At 41.4% G+C, this 17,095-nt stretch overlaps 1 protein-coding gene across 1 annotated transcript; it reads right to left on the minus strand.

Annotated features, from left to right (window-relative positions):
* Positions 1–6,610: 6,610 nt before the first annotated feature.
* POLR1F (RNA polymerase I subunit F) lies at positions 6,611–12,632 on the minus strand. The gene is made up of 4 exons (XM_042477106.1): positions 12,156–12,632; positions 9,771–9,912; positions 8,722–8,930; positions 6,611–7,576 (listed from the first exon to the last, which is right to left on the minus strand). The coding sequence occupies exons 1-4, from the start codon at positions 12,383–12,385 to the stop codon at positions 7,255–7,257; spliced, it is 903 nt and encodes a 300-aa protein (XP_042333040.1). The 5' UTR covers positions 12,386–12,632; the 3' UTR covers positions 6,611–7,254.
* Between the last annotated feature and the right edge of the window lie 4,463 nt (positions 12,633–17,095).

Here is a 17,095-nt window from a genome sequence, read left to right on the forward strand (position 1 = left end):
TACTGTACTGATTCCAGAATCAGGGCTCCAATCAGGGGACACTGTGAAGTGAAATGGCTGCCTATAGATCATGGAATGGCCAGCAATACCGAAAAGAGTCTGTCTAAACTGAGACTGAATTGGGAGGTGCCTGAGCAGGCAAATTTTTAGGCAAAGCATATCCCAGGACAGATTTTGGGATTCAAAGTAACTTTACAGGACAGAAGAAAGAGTAGTGAACTTGTGAATGGCCGGACAATCATTGCAAATGTCTCTGGACAGTGGAGTATCACTTCCAGAGGGAAGTGTCCTTGGTTTTTTCCCCCTCACTTTTAAACACCAAGTCTATCACCCACCATCACTCCTATAAATGAAGGCATTATGCAGATTCCACATTCAGTGGCTATAAGGGGAAGAGGAATATTTTCTCTAGAGAGGTACATCTAGCATCTTACTTGGTTAGCAGGCAAAGCCATTTTTATTTGTGCTGGCCTTTTAATCTGCTTATATTTTTGCACAGTGGTGCAATCAGGGCTCAAATCTGGGGACCAAGTCCAGGACACATTCATACATAGCCATGACCATTGAGTAAACAGTAGGAGACTGGAACAAGAGCAAAAAAGATCTGGTGTCAGTCATTGCTCATTGCAGCTCCCTCCCTTGTCTTGAAAAATATTTTCTTTCCATGGGCACCCAGCCAGGTACATTTACAGTTTGAGATGCTTATTGTATTATTTGTTCTTTAAAATTATATATATTTTTTCTATAAGATGTTTATTCCCCAAAGTAAGTAATATCCGGGCAGCAGAAGCAAGCTCTTTTATTCCTGTAGTTATGATGGTGCCATGACTTTAAAAAAACCTTCTGTATCTATTTTTAGGGGCCTAAATATCCTGAAAGCTAAGCAGAGCCATTCCTGATTAGTACTTAGATGGGAGACTGCCAACAAATCTACCTGGTGCTGTAGATTTCAGAGAAAGGAACTGACAAAACCATATCCAAGTGTACATGAAAGCCAGTGTGGTGTAGTAGTCTGAGTATTGAACCATGACTCTGGAAACCAAGGTTTGAATCCCGGCTCGGCCACAGAAATCTTCTGGGTGACCTTGGGCAAGTCACACACTCTCAGCATCAGAGGATGGCCATGGCAAACCCCTTCTGAACAAATCTTACCAAGAAAGTCTTGTGATAGGTTTGCCTTGGGGTCATCCTAAGTAAGAAATGACTTGAAGGCACACAACCAAAAACATACACATCTATTCCTGTACCTAGGTTGGCAAACAGGCTTTTTGTGTGCATGGAACGGTAGTAACAAGAGATAGATTTCAAGGGGGGGGGCATTAGTTGTGTGCTTCATGGCTTCTCAAAAGTGGGCAACTATAGGGACCAGTTCCTCCTGCTACACCCTTCCTGTGGGCTGCATCCCATCATTGTGCTAAAATAACCAATTTAATTTTCCTTCTCAACTTCCAGTTGCCATTTTGGGAATGACACAAATCAAAGCAGAGGTATCTGGTTATTGGTAAGAGGCCCTTGGTGGGCTTTGGAATGGGTTGGCTCACATTTTAGGTGCTTTTGTGCTAATCACCACAAAAAATTGCATGTTGAAAATAGGGGAGACTGTTGGACTTGAAGGTGCCAAAAATGGAATCTAAGGGTAATGTACAACCTAAGTGCTACACTTCCACCACTCCTAATCTAAAGTGTGTTAACACATATATCCTGCAAGACAATTATGTCAAGGGGCCTGAAATTACCTAACTGTAGCACTATATCTCCTACTGTGTTATATATAGTTTTATATCCATTAGATTTTTTTTAGATTTGTCTAAATATGTGAGATGCTTACTATGGCCTCTATGTGCAAATGAAGGGAAGAATCACAGATGACCTTTTGCTCAACATAAATGTGCACAGTTAACTCAGTAGCAGAGGGGCTAAGAAACTGAGTTACTGAACCGGGGAGATGCATAACATAATATGACACCAGAAGGTTAAAAGGGTGTGAATAAAAGGTCAAATTACTCAAGAGATAACAAAAATGGAACAATACATACAGCAAAGAGATGGTTGGAAATAAACAAAACTGTACAGATTATCTACAGGAAGAGATGGATGTAAACTTTACAGAAAAAACAGCAAAATGCCAAAAGCTAGAGATGAGAAAGTAGTGAATGTATTCTAGTTTGTAACTTACGTATATGGTAGTTAGCCAAATGGTTTGTGGGGGGTTTTTTTGTGTATTAAAAATTGTGTTTATTGTCTTTGTATATTAATGTGGCGATGAGTGAATATATGTATGCGACTTGTTTTATGACTTGTAAACTACACACACACACAAAACGGGACACCAGTGGAGTGCCTGACGTGCATTGTGAACCCAATGCACATCATATGCCCAAAGTACATCAGGGATCACAGTGTATCCACCTCTTTGCCGGCTAATTATGTAACAGTAGCCTTCTACTGGATATGGCTTTGCAATTCTATTTCCCATGGACGCAAGTCCACTTTTGAGCACACAATACCCCAAGAGGATTCTGGCCATTTATTTATTTTTTAAATTATACTGTGCTTTGATTTACTGGTATAGTGATTTATTTTTGATCTGCATCACTGTCAAAGCTATTGGCTACTGTGTTCTAAATCTTAAATTTAAATCTAAAAAGTAAGAAGAAAATCAAATTGTTATTTGGATTGTCCTAAACATATTGGATTTTTTTAAAATGGGAAACACATTATAGAGTAGCGTGACTTAGAATACAAAGCTACATTAAAGAGGGCTAAAGGTTGGGCTGCAATATTTTATTCTGCAATATTGCTCACCTTAGCACTGAGAAATCACACTTACTTTTTTCAATAATGGACTGCAAATGCAGAGTCAAACGTAATGGAATTATTGATTCAAATACTGCTAAATCTCATGCAAGCATTTATATGGACTCCAAGAGGCTTTACTTAAGGCCTCAGACACCTGCATAGAATTCTGCCATACTTTTATCCCTTAAGTCCACAATGAAAACACAATAGTCTTAGCTTAAGGTTCTTTCTAGACATCACCTAACATACACTTTTGGCAGGGAAATCACTGCAATGCACGCTTAGTATTTTAATATAGAAGTCACAAATCATGACACAGAATGAGCTTGAGACTTTACGGAAAACACTGTCTGAAGTTAACTAGGAAACTCTGAAGTGACATTTTAACACATTATAAATCTTTAATAAAAATGATTCATAAGCACAATACTGGCCTCATGGGTACGTTTTAATTTTTTATTCATCACTCATATAATAGACATGGCTTAGAATCAAACATTTGGAAAAGTTCTCAAAGGTCACCTAGCCCAACCCATTGCTAATGTTAAAGCAACCTTGTAAAATGGTCATCCAAACTTAAAAAATATCACCTTCTGAGACACTCTGTTCCACTGCCAGGTTTTTCCTCATGCCTTCCCCTTATAATATGATCCCATTGACTCTGGTCCTGTTAGAACAGAAGGTAAAGCTGCAGAATCAGCAATGCAAACAGCCATTCAGAGATCTGAATATGGTTATTATCTCACCTCTTGCCTCTTCCCCAAACTACCTCTCCTTTAACCTCTTCTCATAGGATTTGGGTCCAGTTAGTTAGCTGAAATCAATGGGATTTAACACAACTCAGTAGTAGGGAGACAGTAGAGAGGTGGTGGCTCAAGTGGCTAAGACACTGACTCTGTTGATTGCAAGATTGGCAAGTTGGCAACTCAAGACCCAAGTGCCGCAGGATGGGGTGAGCTTCCATCACTAGTCCCAGCTTCTGCCAACCTTACAGTTCAAAAGCATGCAAATGCAAGCAGATAAATAGGTACCACTTCAGTGGAAGGTAAACTGCGTTCTGGGTAATCATGCTGGCCACATGATCACAGATTAGTCTCTGACAATGCTGGCTCTTCGGCTTAGTAACAGAGATGAGCACATTTGGCAACCTTGTCAACAGGGAATACATTTACCTTTAGGGAGAACAAACTCATTGAGTACACCAAAATAAGAGTTTTCTCCTTCTGAAATGATTTCACCAAACCCCTGGGGGCAAGTTTCAGATATTGTCAGGCGCTAATGAAATCTGTGGAACTATTAGGGATAATCCTGTCTTTTAATGGGACTCGAAGCTTAGCCCACCATCACTGAAATGAGATCAGATTATCTGTGAATAAAGTGGAGGTTGGAAGTGAAACTCAGACAGCACCTTCAGGTTGACTCTAAGCTGTGTGGCAACATTTGGAGTTGCTGGTCTGTCTCCCTAAAAAATTGATGTGAGAGCAGTAAACTTAAGAGATATCTACTATCCCTAATAAAAATCAGGGAGGCTGCAATGTAGTATTACAGTGGACCCTTGTTATACGCTGGATTTGGTTCCAAGATCCCCCGTGTATAACAAAATCCGTGTATGCTCAAGTCTCATTAAATATGACATAGCAAAATGGTGTCCCTTATTTAAAAAATGGACAATCAAGGTTTGATATTTGAAATTTATACTTTTTTTGAACATTTTCAAACCGTGTATGCTCGAATCCGTGTATAAAAAATCCATGCATAAGACGGGCCAACTGTACTTTGGAGGGGGGAGGGGGTCATGACTACTGGGACATGCGCACTACTGCAACCAGTGCTGAAATTGGATGGCAATTCTTTGCAGAATATCAAAGCAGAGTCTCCCTCCCTTCTGGAAGGCTGTGAAGACTTACTGCTATGGTGGCAAAATATTACTGGTGGTTGTGTTAATTTTAGTGGCTGGTGGATCATGTGAAGGCTCCTTGCCTATGCCCAGTGTAAATAAAACAATAGTCAGGAAAATGTAGTACAATTCCAATGATGTGATTCAAAGGCAAGCTAAAACACCTCCTATCCTGCAATTTTCACTGCTCAGCATAGTGGGGTGTATATAATTCTAAACAAATATATTGTGGTGTTATATTTAAAATACAATGAAAGAAAACTGCCATTTTGTAGAAGCAATGGGCTTTAAATTTAGTTACAAACTGTGAAGACACACCCAACTAAAGGTGGTGGCAGGTTTGGGTGTGCAACGCCAGTACCCTGGTGAGATCAAACTCTTCTACCCAAAAAAGGCTCTGAAGCTGAATGTAAAGTTCAAAAGGGGGGAAATTTAATTTAAAGGACAAAATAAAGAGTTTTCTCCTCCCCAGCTCTAAACAAAAGGTACTTTACAGTTTCAGCAATCTTCCGGATGTCATCTTTCTGGGTCTGATGTTAGTTTGCTCTCCTCACTCAATGGAGCTGGTGCAGGGTCTTTCAGCTCCTGAATTCCTCTTATTTTCTTGCTGATGGTAACTAATTTGGCTAAATTGGTAACTAAAATGGCTAACGTGTAAGAAATGCCCTTTCCGGCTGTCTGGGCCTGTTTGCCACCAATAGACAGCTCTCTGCCTGCTCACAGCAAAGACTGCTCCCCAACTAAAGACTTTCAGCTACAACAGAGCATGCTGGGAAAGGGCAAACCAAACCTGGAAATAATGCAGGGGAATCCTACAGCTCCTCCCACAACTAATACAAAGAACTTTTCTACACTAAACATATTATGGCCTGAACCATGTGAAAGAAAACGCAGGGGAAAGTTTCAATCAGTCCTGGCAGGACATCACACAAACCTATCCCATAAATGTCTTTTAAGAACGAAAGCCCAGTAGTCCAGAAACCTTAGTCCCCAGGAAAGTAGGAAGATTTGCAGACCAGCACTTTCAGCTTTAAGCCCTTTGGCAGCAATAAAAACATCAACTAGAACCTGCGAAAATGGTGATGAACACAGCGTAGAAGCTTTAGAGCAGCCCGCAGGCAGTCATGAGGCCTGTTTGTGTGGCTCCCTGGGGTCATTTTTCCCATTTCCATCTCCCAAATGCCTTCTAGGGGAATTTTTGCCACATTCTTCCCTGCCCACAGGTCATTTCAACCTAGAGAGACCTGTTAAAAAAACAGGTAGTGATATAAAAGTGGGTTCATGTTGTTTTAAAGAGACCCACGGGCTCAAAAGCATGGCAAAAATGCCTCCAACGGCTGTTTGGGGGCATTCTGAAGCCAATAAAAATAATTTTAAAAATTTAAAAATTTGCAGGACAATGCAGTGGCATGTAATTAGAAATTACATCAGAAATAGCCACCTAAAGAGGACATTGGCTTGATCTAGGTAGTCACAAGTGACTAGTCTTGTGTAATGTTTGGCATGAGATACAGATCTTCATATCCATTCACACTGAAAGACAGATCCATGTGGAAAGGGGAAAGTAGCGGTGCTCTGGGAGCCAATAGACTTCGGAGGAGGGGGACAGAAGTCTATGGTTCCACTAGCAAAATGAGAAGGCAGCCTCTCTCCAAATAAAAATAGTTGTTGGTTTCCATATTTTGAAATAAGTAAAGCTATGGCTAATTAGATGTGGGCTCTGATTCCCATCCATCTCAGATAGCACAATCAACAGCTAGAGTTATATGGAGAACCTTGGACTCTTTGGTCCCAGGGACTTATTGTTGCCTTGGTAGATCCAAGTGGTACTCCCTAATGATTCCATACTAAGAGACAGAGAGATCATTGCCTTAAGGATACTACGTAGCAAAAAGAACAAGACAATACCAAATGTTTTAATCCACAGGACATAGTGATTTATCTTTAAGGGAGTTCCAAAATTCTGATCACAAAATTGACAAGATTACAGCTCTTACAGATATATCCATCCACCTCCAACTTCTAAGACATTACTACTCTTGCTACAGCAACTACCGCAGTAATGTACTGTCAGGTTTTTGTTGTTAAACGATTTCCATGTATATATGCTTAAAACTGTATACAAACCTACTCCTTTTTTTCTGTTTTTTCCCTCCCATTAGCTATTTGGTAGTCTGTGGTGTTTTCATTTTAAAAAAATAGTATTTTTTTTAACATGTTCCCAACTAAATTAGGAATATATAATCTTGTACATGTTTGCAGTATACCTCACTTTAAATCACGTCATGGAGAAGCACTGCACCATATTTAAACCCAGATGTCCTCTACTTTTGCTTTTGATGGAGAATAATTTATATACTGACAGTGTGCAGGAAACCTAATTGCCTTGTCATATTCACTAACTACTTTTAAAAATCCTTCCCATGTTCCTATATGCAGCAGTTCCCATAGAACACCTCGAAATCAACCAAACATTAACAAGAAAATGAAGCATAATAAATCTGATGAAACAGTTCCAAGTTTAGCTGAAGGCACTTTAGCATTATGCAAACTATTTCTCATTCCTTTCTCTTCTTTTTAGCTTTTGATTGTGACAAAGCAGGGAGTCCATTTTCTTCCTCACAGTGTTTTCTCTTCTTTTTCTTAGATTTGACATGATCACTATGGTAGCCACTTGAGTCACTGACATGTGTCCCTGAATCTGCAATCTCTTGACTGTTGGCCATATCACATACTCCATTATCAATCTCATTGTGCTGTATCTCTCTGTCAGTCTCAGTAGTCGCTAGGTCAATCTCCAACTCCTCGGTGCCACTCTGCTCATGAAGGTGCTTCTCATATTTTTTCTTATGCTTTTCCTTTTGTGTCTCTTTTCCAGTGCTGTGTTGGAGAAATAAAGCAGTAGTATAATGCAATAAGAAATAGTGATAATAAAACAAAGCTTTCCGGGTATATCGAAACACATCATATGAACACAAGAGGTGCCACCATCATTAAGCCTCAAAATTAATGCTACTGATCGTCTTTATTTAAACTTTATTTCCTGTCGGTTTCTTGATATATTTCTGGCTTTTGTGCAGTGGACAAAGATTGCATATTGCTCTAATGGCATAGGTCTTGCTGTTAACTGAAATCTATAGTTAAGCTCATCAAAATACATGGGCCAGGGGACCATCAGATTTTTAGAAGCTGATAAAGAGCTACTCCCATCATGTCTCCCCACTAGTCAACCTGACTGCTGCTTACAGGAATTAGGAGTTTAGCAACATCTGGAGAGCCAGCGGCCCCTAGCTCTAAAGATGGATCCAGGATTATGTGCACAGAAGGGCTCTGGTTGTGGAAGATGCTAACATTTGATATTTGGGGATCCCATTTTAATTCATCATCAGAGGTCCACTGGACCTCTGTATAGCATTTTCAGGGGGTTGGAAAAGCTGCCACGATGCTGGAAACTATTTCTGTCATCTCTGTTACCTAAACCTGAATCTATCCTCATGTGTTTTTCAAATTCCACTTTAAGCGTAATGCAGACAGCTGATAGCCAGAATCAGCCTTCAAATCTGATGATCAAATAACGTGCAGATCATTAGAGCACAAATCATTTGCCCCAATACTAAATGACTTTCTGGGGTATGAGTCCATTTCTCCGTCTCCTTCAATTTCTAACAGATTTTACAAACCCATTGCTTCAGTTCCTAAAATTCAACTTCTGGTCAATCTAATATATATCAGATGTCAAATCCCTGCATTATGTACACCACAATCTGCAACACTCGATGGTGTTTAACTGTAGCTCGCAAAAGCATTAACTAGTCTAGCCAGTGGTAGTGCAATGGATCGTGGAAGTTTCAATCCAACATCTGAAGGGTCATAACTTATCCACTTGTTCCCCACAAGCTGAAAGTAAACTCATCTTGTATGTACAGCGCTGTGTAAATTTACAGCACGTCATAAATCAAGGTTAATAATAATAATAATAATAATAATAATAAGTATTTTATAAAACTGTCATTGTATTACTGTACCTGCTGCTACACAATTTTCCTCTGATACAGAACACTCCAGCAGCATCTGAATCAAAATGTGACACTTTAAATACCAGTCTGTTGCCTATTTCAAAGCCAAGGTTTTTCCATTCATCAGTGGAGATGTGATTTGGCTTGGGGATAGAAGCATTAAAGCATCCATGTACCAAACAGCCTATGTGGCTAGGTGCCACTTTATTGATTATACCCTGGAAAGAGATACATTTTTTAGGAGTATGACACAGAAACTCTGCTTTATGAAGTTATATTGTAATACCTAACATAAACAAAAACAGCTTGGGTACAGTGTTTACTTTCATTTGCTATAGAAAATACAAAATGAAGAAAGCTTAAAAGAAGTGGTCACTATATTTAGATTAACCTTGCAAACAACTGTATAAGATTTAGTCAAGATGCGTTTATCTGCTTGCTTTTTAAATTGAATATTTCCCACAGAAACTTGAAAACTTAGCAACACAGCTCCTTACCTTTTCAGCTATATAAACACACATATACTTCAGTCACCATAACAGATGATCCAGGATATTTTAAAGTTGAGGTTTTCAGACTCACAGACTGTCTCTGTTCATCAAACATTCAACTCTAAAGATTTCCAAAACACTGCTTTACAAGTAGAGGAAGCATTTATTTCCCTGGAACTCTGACTTTGAATAGCAGTACTAAAACCATACAGCTCTTCACTTTTTTGAAACACTTCAAGAACAATTGTTTATCTCTTGTTTATGCAAAATGGTTGACTAAGAACATCTTCCACACACACAAATTCACTACCATCATGCTACTGCTAAGAGTACAAAACCACACTGATAAAATACAGAATGTTTCGAGTTAGGGACACCTAGGTTAATTTATATTAATGGGCTTAAGCATGCATAATACTATAAATAACCAGACTATTAAAAAATGTCTCCCCCCCCCAAGAAAGGCTTAAGTATCACATCCCAAAATAAATCAGTCAAACTCTAGCACTAGTTACCAGAGATGCACTGTTTTACATGTTAGAAGCATTTCTTTCTTTCTTTACATACCACAAGTTTTTTTCCAGCTTGAGGCTGAAAGACTGCAAAATTTGCTTCAATGTCCAGGTGGATCGCTCCAATGTCATCAATTATATCTCCCAGTTCTTTGGTTATTTTAATATTATCATAGGCCACAGGAACTCCCTGGAAACTGGAAGAAAAAAGAAGCCAGCTGGTACTAATCAAAAGACAACTATCAACACATTATGTTTATGAACAATTACCAGACATTTAAACAGCAAAGGAGATCAGATACTGCTAAAAGATGCATTACCTGATACAACCTCCTTTAGAGCTTTTTTTTTAAGTGCCATGGAGTCTATAAGTAATACAAAGCTCAGATATGGGTAGCATCATTTATTAGGACGATTCGAATGTTACAAAGGCGGGTTACAGACCGCCGCCACCGGTTAGTCCGCGGGGGAGCCAGAGCCTCCACACGGCGCGGCTCCCCTGCGGACCGAAAAAGAAGCTCCGAAATGGAGCTTCTTTTAGAGTCGCATTTGCGACGTAGCGAGGTGCCAGGGGCGCACTCACTACGTCACGAAGGACACGACGCGTACGGACGCTCAGCGTCCGATACGCAAAGATGGCGCCAGCCATGTAGAAGGGCTGGCGCTATCTTGTACGGACAGAGTCCGTATTAGGCCCAGGGGCGTCTAGAAGAGACGCCCCCTTTTTTAAAATGGGACGTCCTCCGGACGTCCCAAATGCCGGTTTGTAACCGGCCAAAATTCACATGAGTTTCCCAATTTTTCTCTGGGCACAACTGTATATAGGTTAGGCTTAAAGTAAACCCACTGGGTGACATACTCTCAGCCTCAGGAAAAAGCAATGGCAAACTTTGCACATTGTATGAGTGTGTTGGGGGGGGGGCTAAACAAGTTCAAGGGAATGACTAAACCCAACATAAAATGGGAAAGCACCCCTCCACACCACCAGATCTGGCTTCCCCCACCCCCCTGACTTCACTTCCCCCCATCAGTATGTCCTAAGTAGGCAATAATGGGGAGGAAGTGGGGCAGTGCAAATACAAGGGCACCACACTGGTATGAAAGTGCAACAAGAGTATTTTGATACTGTATGTTTCTGTGTGCTTCAGAAATGGGATTGCTACTCTATAGAAGCCTTGTGTGATATCTCCTTTATCTGAATAGGCTCCACCCAAAATTGTTATTCGGGAATCATAGAATTGGAAGAGACTGCAAGGGCCATCCAGCCCAACCCCCCTGCCATGCAGGAAATCCGAATCAAAGCATCCCCAGCAGATGGCCATCCAACCTCTGTTTAAAGACCTCCAATGAAGGAGACTCCACTACACTCCGAGGGAGTTTGTTCCTCTGTCGAACAGCCCTTACTGTCAGGAAGTTCCTCCTAATGTTCAGGTGGAATCTCTTTTCCTGTAGCTTGCATCCATTGTTCCGGGTTCTGTTCTCTGGAGCAGCAGAAAACAAGCTTGCTCCCTCTTCAACATGACATCCTTTCAAATATTTAAACAGGGCTATCATATCACCTCTTAACCTTCTTTTCTCCAGGCTAAACATCCCCAGCTCCCTAAGTCGTTCCTCATAGGGCATGGTTTCCAGACCCTTCACCATTTTTGTCGCCCTCCTTTGGACACGCTCCAGTTTCTCAATGTCCTTTTTGAATTGTGGTGCCCAGAACTGGACACAATATTCTAGGTGGGGCCTGACCAGAGCAGAATACAGTGGCACTATTACTTCTCTTGATCTAGACACTATACTTTTATTGATGCAGCCTAAAATAGCATTGGCCTTTTTAGCTGCCGCATCACACTGTTCACTCATGTTCAACTTGTGGTCTACTTGGACTCCTAGATCCCTTTCACACGTAGTTTCATTCAGCCAGGTGTCCCCCATCCTATATCTGTGCATTTTATTTTTCCGCTCTAAGTGCAATACCTTACATTTCTCCGTGTTGCATTTCATTTTGTTAGCTTTGACCCAGCTTTCTAGTCTATTCAGGTCATTTTGGATCTTGATCCTGTCCTCTGGGGTATTAGCTATTCCCCCTAATTTGGTATCATCTGCAAATTTGATAAGTATGCTCCCAATTCTGTCATCCAGGTCATTGATAAAGATGTTGAGTAGCACTGGGCCCAGGACAGAGTCAACCATTTACAAATCCGTCTAACAGTTGCCTTGTCTAACCCACTTTTTACAAACTTGTTTGCAAGAATGTCATGGGGAACTCTGTCAAAGGCCTTACTGAAACCAAGATATACTATATCTTGGAGTTATAATAACAGTTGTATTTAAAAGATGTTGCGCATGTGTGTTGAACGTGCTTCCGAAATGTGAGGGGTCCACTATATAAGCCGATAAGAGTCAGTCCCACCCGGCCAATATCATAGCAGTGGGCTGGGCGGCGCACCTCTCGGAGTAGCGGCGGAGCTCGGCGTCCAGCAGGAGGGAGATCCCCGTCCGCTTGCGGTGGAGGAAGAGGGGCGGGAGGGAGACGTGCCTCGCGTGAGGCGTCACCACCAGGCAGGAGTAGCGGCTGCCCACCAGCGCCTGCGCCGCTTCGAAGGAGGGCAGCTGGGACCCGAGCGGAGCAACAGACGCCGCCGCCTGGGACGCCGCTTTCCCTTCAGACTCCGCCATGACGACGCCTCAGCTGCAACCAACTGCCTTCCCTCACCACGAGGCGTTCTAGTCCTGTTTCTCTCCCGTCGCCCCGTGATGACGTTTCCCTGATGACGCCTCAACGGCAACCAATCACCGCCTCCTTTCATCACGAGGCGCTCTCTGTTTCCTTTCCTCTCACCCGTCGCCCCGTGATGACGTCTCCCTAACCACGCCCCGCTTACTTACAGCTCCTTCTTCTCTGCTTACTAAAGAGGCGTCATTGGGGAGTGGAAGGTGAAACGGAAGTGCGTGTCCTCATTTCCGGTAGTGGCGACGCGGCGGCCATTGTGGGTGTGGCTCGGCTATTTTCCCTTACATACGGCTCCCTCCCTAACGAGGTGTCATTGGGAGGAAGGTCGAACGGAAGTGTCCCGTACTCATTTCCGGTAGTGGCGATTCGGCGGCCATTTTGAGTGTGGCTCGACTGGTTGTTCGCCCCGCCCATTTTGAGGCAAAGAAACTTTCCTCTCGTTTTTAACAATAAATAGGAGGAAATGGAGGGATAAATGTCTTAGGAGTTTTGGCATTATTAGTCAAGATGGACAGTTTCAAAATAGGTGCTTGTGTTTCCATCCACACTGCGGAATTAATCCAGTTTGACACCGCTTTGACTTTCCTGGCTCATTGCTAAGGAATATTGGGAATTGTAGTTTGTTGTGGCAACAGAGCACTCTGACAGAGAAGGTTCAATGCCTCACAGAACTACAGTTCCCAGGATTCCCTAGCATGGAGCCATGGCAGCTGAAGTGGTGTCAACCTGGGTTATTTCTGCAGTGTGTTTTAGACCTAACTGTGGGTGCATCCACACTGGAGAAATAACCCAGTTTGGTACCGCTTTAACTACTTTTCTGGCTCAAGGCTATGGAATTCTGGGAGTTGGAGTTTGTTGTGGGCCCAGAGCGGAGCTGGGCCCACAACAAACTCCAACTCCTAGGATTCCATAGCCTTGAGCCAGAAAAGTAGTTAAAGCATTAAATGGGGGAACAATGACTGTTAATTCAAATACAGATATACTTTAATTAATCAGGGCAGGGGTGACCAGACGTCCTCCTTTTCCAAGACATGCCCTACATTTAAACCACCTGTCCAGGAAAAATTCCAAAACAACTTCCATTTTGAGCGCTCCTAAGGACCGTTTGCAATGTCCTACATTTTCTTGAATGCCTTGCACTTTGTGATGCCTTGTCCTCCTTTGCAGTTAGCACTAGCCTACACTTTTCTTATGATTTCTATTTTATTAGTGTATTTATACCCCGCTCTTAAGCCCTAAAGTCTATTTTGTTGGTCACATTTATAGAACTATGCATTGTAAATATGCTGAGAGCAGCTAATAAAACAGGATTATGGGCCTGTACAGACAGGCCAAAATAAAGCTGCTTCGGGTCACTTTGGAGGTATGCTGTTTAAATGATGTATGTGTCCTAAGAGGACAGAAATTGCATCAAAGCTGTGCTCCAGTCCTTAGGACTGGAGCGTGGCTTTGGCGCGGCTTCTGGCCTCTTAGGACGCATGAATCATTTAAACAGCGTACCTCCAAAGTGACCCGAAGCAGCTTTATTTTGGCCTGTCTTTACAGGCTATTATATGTTCTAGTTTCTCTTTATTGTACAGTTCATGAATGCTCAGACAGTGAAGGATTCTGGAGGCAGCTTTACAAATGTACTGCATTTTAGTTGCATTAAGCATTGCTTAACACAAGCTCACGCAGCTACAGGAATATTGGCTAGAGTACAATCCTATTCTTTCCCAGCTCGAGCTTTTGTTGGCATTGTTTCCTACAGACCTGTCACTGCCGCTCGATTTGGGAAGTGTTTCTCCAGCCCTCCTTTACCATCTTCCCAGTGCTGATGCTTCTAAAAAATGTCCAGCTGGATAGAGGACAAGGAGGGCAAGGGTTCTGGGCTGGTGTAAAAAGACTTTGTGAAAAGAAGCTTCATTGTCAAAGAGGCTTTGTTAACTATGCTCCAAACATTGTAATATTAATAAGTGTAATTTAGGATGTAATCACAAGGTGGCACAATGGAGCCTTCAATAGATAAGCAATACTTAACCAAAAATGCTGTGAAGTGAACTTTTCTCTATAGTTTGATACAAAAATACTCAAGCATAGCATTCTTCAAAATGTCTACAGAAAGTGGGGTCTGAACTGCTGCTATGAATCTTCATAGCATTCTCTGTTGCAATCTAACAGTGGCAGTATGTTTCTCAGGAATCTTGCATTGCCTTCAGTTGGTTCTTGCTTGCTCTTCATATTATCTTTTGGGACTGTGGTGATGGGCATTTCCAGGAATGGCTCTGCCTTAAGCCTTCATGTTTCTCCTTTATGGTTTAGAGCAGGGGGAACCTTGCCCTTGCCTCTATTGGGCAAAAGGGCAGTTTTTTCAGATCCCCCTAAACTGGTTTAGACTGGAAGGAGGACTCTCCCTGAAACTAAAAGTGACTTTAAAATTTTGAATGCAAACCAAAGTTTATACTGTACTTAGAGGAAGAGTCACAGATCACATTGCTAGATGAATCACTCATTATTGTCTTCCAAAATACATGAATAATTTTAATAGACAAGGTTGTTCTGCCCTATGATACATTTGGATTTATGGAGAGATCTAATATCATAAAAGGGGGGGGCTGTCTAATGTAGTACATTGCATTGGTTACTGCAGACATACTTTTGAAGACTTTGTATTTTTATTGGACTTTTTTTCCCCCCTTTTGCCTCTGTGTAAAATTGTGAAATCATTTTAACCTCCTTAATCTGTTTTTAATGTATCAAGTCGTTTAAGAGCGTTTTAGTTAATTTAGACAGTTTTTATTGTTTTGAATTGTTTTAATTTGTTAACATTGGCCGGAATTCTCCGTTGTGGTTTTATGCATACTTCAGCTACCTAGCAGAAGCACTAAGGAAACCTCTTGTTAGTGAATTGTGAAGAAGCATAACAGGATGCCAGCAAGAGAGTCCCAATGCTCATCAGGCTCTACCATGTGCATTGGCCTATGTCCCTAGTCTGTGTCCTGATGTGCATCAGGTCATGTTGTGTACTGGGTCCCATTGTACTTTGCTTTCATTGTGCGTGAGTCCTGTTGTGCGTCAGTCCCAGTGTGCAATGGTCACTTTGTTGGCTCCTCTACATAGTGACATAACAGCCACCTCTTGCTGAATATGAATGTTGCAAGACTGCTCCATTCTGTTTCCCACTGACGTATATCCAAGTTTCCAAATGAATTCTGGCCACTGATTTTACTGAACACTGCACTGAGATCTTGTGATCGAGGGTGGTCTATAAATAATTTATGCCGATATGCCAGGTGTATGTTTGTTATTGTATGTTTGTTATTGTATGTTTGTTTGTTTCTTTAAAAAATACAATTTATTTAAAAATAAGACTATTTCGTGAGAGTTCTGTCTGGTTTAACAAACTAAAGGGATTTGGATTAAGGTTGCCAGATCCTGTAATTTTAGTGACTTTGGCTGTTTGTGAGACATTTATCCTTCTGTGTCAGAGGGCTCTGATGCCACAACAAACTACAATTCCCAGAATTCCACAGCATTGAACCATGGGAGTTACAGTGGTGTATCTGCAGTGTAGATGCACCCTGAGTTGAAGAGAGTTGCAGTAAACCCTGAACTGGGTAATAACGTAATTCTGCTCTAGAGGATCATATTGTAGCTGTATGTGTGTCTGCCTGCAACAGGCAAGATAAACAGCAACTCCCTCGAGAATCCCTTATTAAGAATGCATGAACAGCAACACAGAATGTAAAGGGCAAAGCAAATAAATCTGCCTCAGCAATAAAAAGCCATCCTTGGATGACTTCTGGAAGAACCTATCCCTATTCTTCCCATATGCAAAGGGAATCTTATAGCACCTTTGAGACTGACTGAAAGAAAGAAGCTGCTAACATGAGCTTTCCTAGTGTCCGTACTGCAGAAATAAGCATGGCTCAGTGCTATGTAATTCTGGGAATTGTAGTTTTGTAAGAGACCTCTGGTGCCAAAAACAAACTGCAATTCCCAGAATTCCATAGCATTGAGCCATGGCAGTTAAAGTAGTGTCAAACTGAATTATTTCTGCATGCCGATGCAGCCGTAGACTCAAGTCTATGAAAGCTCATGCTACCAGCTTCTTCCTTTCAGTTAGTCTCAAAGAGGCTACAATATCCCTTTGCACAATGATTTTCGAAACTAACGTGTATGGTCCAAAACACACTGCAGAAATAATTCAGTTTGAGACCGTTTTAACTGCCCTGGCTCAGTGCTAGGGAATCCTGGGAATTGTAGTTTGTTGTGGCACCAGATATCTCTGTCAGGGAAGGCTAGATGTCTCACAAAAACTGCAGTTCCCAGAGTTCCCTAGCATTGAGCCAGGGCAGCTAAAGTGGTCTCAAACTGGATTATTTCTGGAGTGTGTTTTGGACCATACTCTTTGAAGTCTATTCTTCCCCTGTTATTTCTGCCTCTGGTACTAAAGTTTCTGTTAAAGAAGTAATGTGTAGAAATATGTTTACTTTGTTTATGGAAGTGTGTCTGTATTTATACTCTGCTTCATTATCTTTAACTAGTTACAATTAAATCAGCTTAATTGCAGTTCTTCAATGCCTTATGAATTATGCCATTCATTTCAGATCTATATCCATAATATTTCCTCTGGAACCTGTTTGCAGTTGTGCAAACTAATATGTGAAGATAAA

The sequence above is a fragment of the Sceloporus undulatus genome, chromosome 6 (genome assembly GCF_019175285.1).
Source record: "Sceloporus undulatus isolate JIND9_A2432 ecotype Alabama chromosome 6, SceUnd_v1.1, whole genome shotgun sequence".
In the NCBI taxonomy this organism is placed as follows: Eukaryota; Metazoa; Chordata; class Lepidosauria; order Squamata; family Phrynosomatidae; genus Sceloporus; species Sceloporus undulatus.

Bases quoted from the DNA above. Each gene is read 5' to 3' on its own strand.
- POLR1F (XM_042477106.1), bottom strand. From the start codon at position 12,385: ATGGCGGAGTCTGAAGGGAAAGCGGCGTCCCAGGCGGCGGCGTCTGTT. The intron at 9,913-12,155 runs GTGCGCCGCCCA...TTTTTCTTCCAG, and splicing joins CTCCGCCGCTACTCCGAGAG to TTTCCAGGGAGTTCCTGTGG. The intron at 8,931-9,770 runs GTATGTAAAGAA...ATCTCTTTCCAG, and splicing joins AAGCTGGAAAAAAACTTGTG to GGTATAATCAATAAAGTGGC.